This window comes from Cucumis melo, chromosome 7 (genome assembly GCF_025177605.1).
Source record: "Cucumis melo cultivar AY chromosome 7, USDA_Cmelo_AY_1.0, whole genome shotgun sequence".
Lineage (NCBI taxonomy): Eukaryota > Viridiplantae > Streptophyta > Magnoliopsida > Cucurbitales > Cucurbitaceae > Cucumis > Cucumis melo.
The window spans coordinates 3,096,687-3,101,299 of NC_066863.1; the positions used below are offsets into that span (position 1 = coordinate 3,096,687).

Here is a 4,613-nt window from a genome sequence, read left to right on the forward strand (position 1 = left end):
TTTTTAAATATATTAAATTTTTAGATTCTATTAAATAATGTCTATTAGTAAAATAGTATCACTATTTATAATAGTTTGTCTAAAAACTATTTTAAAAAAACAAGTGCATTAAGTATTCTTTTGCAAAAAATGTGTATGCACGTATACATTCTTTTAACTTTAATTATATATTATTTTTTTAATTCAAAATCTCTAATAACTTAGTTAAAAATTAAAAGGTTTCATTTCATTTCATTTCAAATTTCAAAAAACAACTTCCCTTCGCAGCTTCTCTCTCATTTCTAAATTTCTTCATCTTTCTTCTCAACGGCAACTATCTCCCTCCTCTTCCCCCTCTCTCCGCCTCCCCTTCTCTCTCGATCTCTTGTCTCCTTCGTCTTCCTCAGAATCTTCACTCTTCCTTTCTCTCAATTTCTATTCTCTAAAATGAAGCATCCACCCAAGAAACCCTATCTTGCTAAATACCCATCTCGCCGATCCACTGTCATTTTCTATTCCATGCGCTAACGGCGCCGGAATCAAGGGCGGAAGACCCCTCGGAAGCCTATGTCGTCTTCCAAAGAAAATGCTTCACCGTCAGATCCCAAATTCCCAACTCCATGGTTCCCGATTCCAAACCCTCGCCGACTAAGTTGAAGAGCCTGCTCCATCTTCTAACCCACTTAAGCGGAAGCTCAGTATGGAGACCGTTCCTGAGAATTCCATCCCTGGGTTGTCTGATTCTGTTGTTAAGGTAGTTTACGTGGTGTGATTATGGATGTTTTGGTATATTTTTTTCTTAATTTGTGTGGTGAAATGATATTTTCCTGTAATATGAAAAATTAATTTGGTCTTATGTTGAATCATCTCACAGATTAGAGAAGATGTAAAATCTGGTGTAGAAAATTTAACAGAGGAGTGTGTATCCACAATGGCAGCCGTTACTCGGCTTCTAATGAAGGTTTTTATCTTCCTCGTGCTAATATGCGCACCTGAGTGCACCCCTATCCCTGCAACCGTGTACTAAAAAAAAGTTGCAGTTGTCCAAAATGTCTATATATAATTTGTATGCCATCCTTTATATTTTTAATTTTGTAATTTCGTAGATTGGTTGAACTGACTTCAGTATGCGGTTGAAATCATAAACTCAAGATTAATCATCAAGTTTTGGACCTTGTTAAGTGAAATTAGTTCTATTACTAAAGCATGAAAAAAGATAAACTTTAATAAAGATTAGAAAATGTTCGACACTTTATAGTCTTGATTTGTGTCAAAGACTACTTAAAGCATGAAGTCTCTCATCATGATATTGTGAAAAATTGCATGCCTTTAGTAGTTCATGGTCTCCACTGTTCTTCCTTTTCATGGTTAACCTTTTAAAATGAATTGAATACAATTTTAAACACCATCTTTATAATCTCAGAATAATTATGCAGGGTTTATCAGAATAATATGTTTGTTTCTTCAGATATACTTAATATTTCATTGATTGCTCATTCATTTTGGTTTCCATTTTTAGTCGATTATGGTGGCTCACTTTGGAAACTTGTTACATAGCTACTGCCAAAAGCTTTAAATTGCCTTCCGGATGCACCTCAAAATCAGCTTCATTCTTTGTGTTTTCTAATTTCTAGCTCACTCAATTCAGCCATGGAAGTACGGAGGTAAGTAAAGTTCCCTTTTGGAATTCAAGTTCTTCTGTACTTCTTGTTGGAGTTTGAGAGGCATTTTTGTTGTTGTTCTTCTTCTTGCATAACTGTGGTTGTGGAATTTGGGTTTTAGGTAGTGAAAGAACTTGTATTATAGTTTTCTGTGGTAAAAGGAATTGGACCCACTTGCCATATGTTCACTCAATTTGATTTTTTACTGTAAGTTGAGTCAGTTGTGGTCATTTTGAAGGGGTTCAACTGCATCTGGGAAGTTGGGAAGGAGTCAAAAGGGATTTTTTAAGCCAAAACTGACTTCTCTCACTTTGCCAGAATTGACTTCTCTCACTTTCTTTCTCTGCACTTCTAACTTCCAAAGTTTTTGTGACTGTTGGTAGTTTCATCAAGTGTTTGTGTTTGCTACTTGGTTATGCTTCATAATTGCTTTAGATTCACAAAAATACTATAACCTGTAGCCCTGTAATTCTATCCATTTCAGGAGTTTGTGATCTTTTTGTGTGTAGGAACTAACACAAATTGAATATTTAAAAAGTGAAAAGAAGTTGGGTTTGTAGAAAATAAGTGCCATTTGGTTGAGTTATGACTACTTTTGAAGATGGTTTTATTTTAACTATGACTGCATTTGCTAGTTTGTTTTTTGGTACTTCATTCACCATCCATTTTCTCTCCATGGTTGAGTTTCTCCCCTCATTTATTTTTTATAACATTCATTAGATCACTCTTTAAATCATTCAATTACAAAGGAAAGGCTACTTCAATTCATCACCAGTAAACTATTTTTTTCCTTTAGTAACAATCACTCACATCATTGTCATTTCTCTATGTATTGTCTATAGACCAGGGCGATTTCTAGTTCTCTTCTAAGATTAAATAATTACCAGCTAATCATTTAGGAAGTATTGCAGTTAAATGGTTGTTGGGTTGTCAACTATACTATTTTTTATCTGTTTTCTGTGTGCGGTTGAAATTCTTCTGATGTCCCCCATCTCCTGTGATTCTTTTCTTCAAAATCAAATAGTAGAAGTATCTGTTGGTTCATTTGTTCCACTTGCTTTGTCCCCTGTCCAGGAGTAAACCTTTGTATATTGGAGAAACATGCTCACTGAGCACATTGAGATCAATTTCAACAAGCTTTACTACTAGTTTTGATAGGCTTACGAGTTTTGGAAACATAAGATTTGATCGAGAAGTTAGGAGTAAAGGTTTGGGATATCTTAAATGTTTGGGTGATAGAAACCCGGTATTTCTTCATTTGTGGAATGAAATACTTGTCATGTTGTGTGTGATTGCTACCTTGTTGGATCCTTTGTTCTGTTACACCTTGTTGGTTGATTAAGGCAAAAGATGTGTTGGATTTGACAACAAGATGAGAATAGTAGTTGTAATTGTTAGCTCAATCATAGACTTCCTCTACATAATTCTTATAGTCTGTCATTTTCATTTTAGATATTCCAAATTTTATAATGCAAAACCTGATGAAGCCGATGATGGTGTTTGCACAAGAGCTTGGAGATTCTTTTTATCTTACTTCACAATTGACGTTCTTTCAGTTCTTCCACTCCCCCAGGTATGAAACTTCAGCCTTTTGCTCGCTTAGATTCTATCAATCTTATTGTCAAATTTGTCCATTCCATTTGTAACCAAGGATTCATTTGTAGGACAAGAAAGATAATCATCATTTAGAATATATATGTGAGAGTGCACACACAAAAACAACTAATTATTCAAGCAGAAACATAAAAGCATAATTTACGGAGCATACTGTCCTAAGTTAAGTTTGTGCTATAACAAGATATCCACTCTTGATGTTAAAACACAAAGTCGTATTGTCTAATCCCTTTAGTAATCTACAAGAACTTCAAAGAAATAAGCTCTGGGTCATTATCAATTTTGTTTTCCATCCTAAAATATTCAATTATTCTCTTTGGGAAATTATTGGAGGATGACCATGATTGAGATCTCAAATCTTTACACCAACAGCTGTTTGAATGTCTTTTCTATCTTTTCTTTCTTCTTACCTGGGAGGGGTTAAAAATTTTCATTTCTTGTGGATTATTAGCCATGCAGGGTTTACAGAAAGATTTGAACTTTTCATTTGTGGTCGTGAGCTGGCCAATGCATTTTTCGAATTGATCGATCGTATTTATCAGGTAAGAGGTGATTATATCAATCATTAATGTTAGAAGGGTGCACAGATGATGAAACTTTTTAGCCAATTTCATGGCATTTGAAAGAGAGAAAGTACATTAGTATTGAACTCAAGTTAAACTGGATAGTCTATCACCTTTTGGAAGATAACTTTCCTGTACTTTGTTCCATCTTGTATAGACCCTTTCAGTCGAAAGGTTACCAAAGGAATCGTTTTTGTTATGTGTTATGTGCTTAACTCCATAACAATGTGCGTCGAAGCTCTACATGAGCATTCTATTCTTCTTGCTTGGTATACTTGTGCATTATTGGTTTATGTGCCATGTCAAGAAATAATAGTTTCTATTGGAACGTTTTAGTGTTCCGGTTCCATGATAATTGGAATGGTTGTAATGATCTTTTTCTTTTAAAACAAACAAAATTGACACAGAGGATGATTAGAAGACCAGATCAGGCAACACAATGAGAAGCATGGCTCAGCTGTTTCTTATGTATCTCGTTTCTTATGTAATGACTCTTTGGACTTCAATTGCCAAAAAGATGAGGATGATTCTTATGAAGTGACACTTGATGATGATTTTCTTACTGCTTTGGAATATGGAATGCCACCAGCTTTTGGACTGGTATGCTTGTCTTTTCTGTCTGTCCACTTTTATGCATCTCGTTTCGGATGGGATCCTTAATGCACCGCTAGTGAAACTCTAGATCGTTCCATTCTTTTGACATAATAAAATCACAGAAAAAGTAGATTAGAGAGTGGCCAATGAAAGTATCTTGAATAGATATTTCATAGCTGCTATGAAGTTTTTCCACATGCAA

General features: G+C 34.7%; 1 protein-coding gene across 7 annotated transcripts; it reads left to right on the forward strand.

Annotated features, from left to right (window-relative positions):
- The first annotated feature begins 226 nt into the window (after window positions 1-226).
- LOC127150262 (uncharacterized) lies at window positions 227-4,392 on the forward strand. 7 transcript variants are annotated; one of them, XM_051087659.1, is made up of 6 exons: window positions 227-733; window positions 854-940; window positions 1,537-1,643; window positions 3,093-3,213; window positions 3,714-3,796; window positions 4,225-4,392. In XM_051087659.1, exons 1-5 carry the CDS (start codon window positions 680-682, stop codon window positions 3,777-3,779), a joined length of 435 nt encoding a protein of 144 aa, XP_050943616.1. In that variant the 5' UTR covers window positions 227-679; the 3' UTR covers window positions 3,780-3,796; window positions 4,225-4,392. The 7 variants fall into 7 exon arrangements, 3 of the variants coding, with proteins under 3 accessions (XP_050943616.1, XP_050943615.1, XP_050943617.1); XR_007822468.1 differs by having other exon boundaries at window positions 228-733; window positions 3,706-3,796; XM_051087658.1 differs by lacking the exon at window positions 4,225-4,392 and having other exon boundaries at window positions 3,714-4,016.
- Window positions 4,393-4,613: the final 221 nt, after the last annotated feature.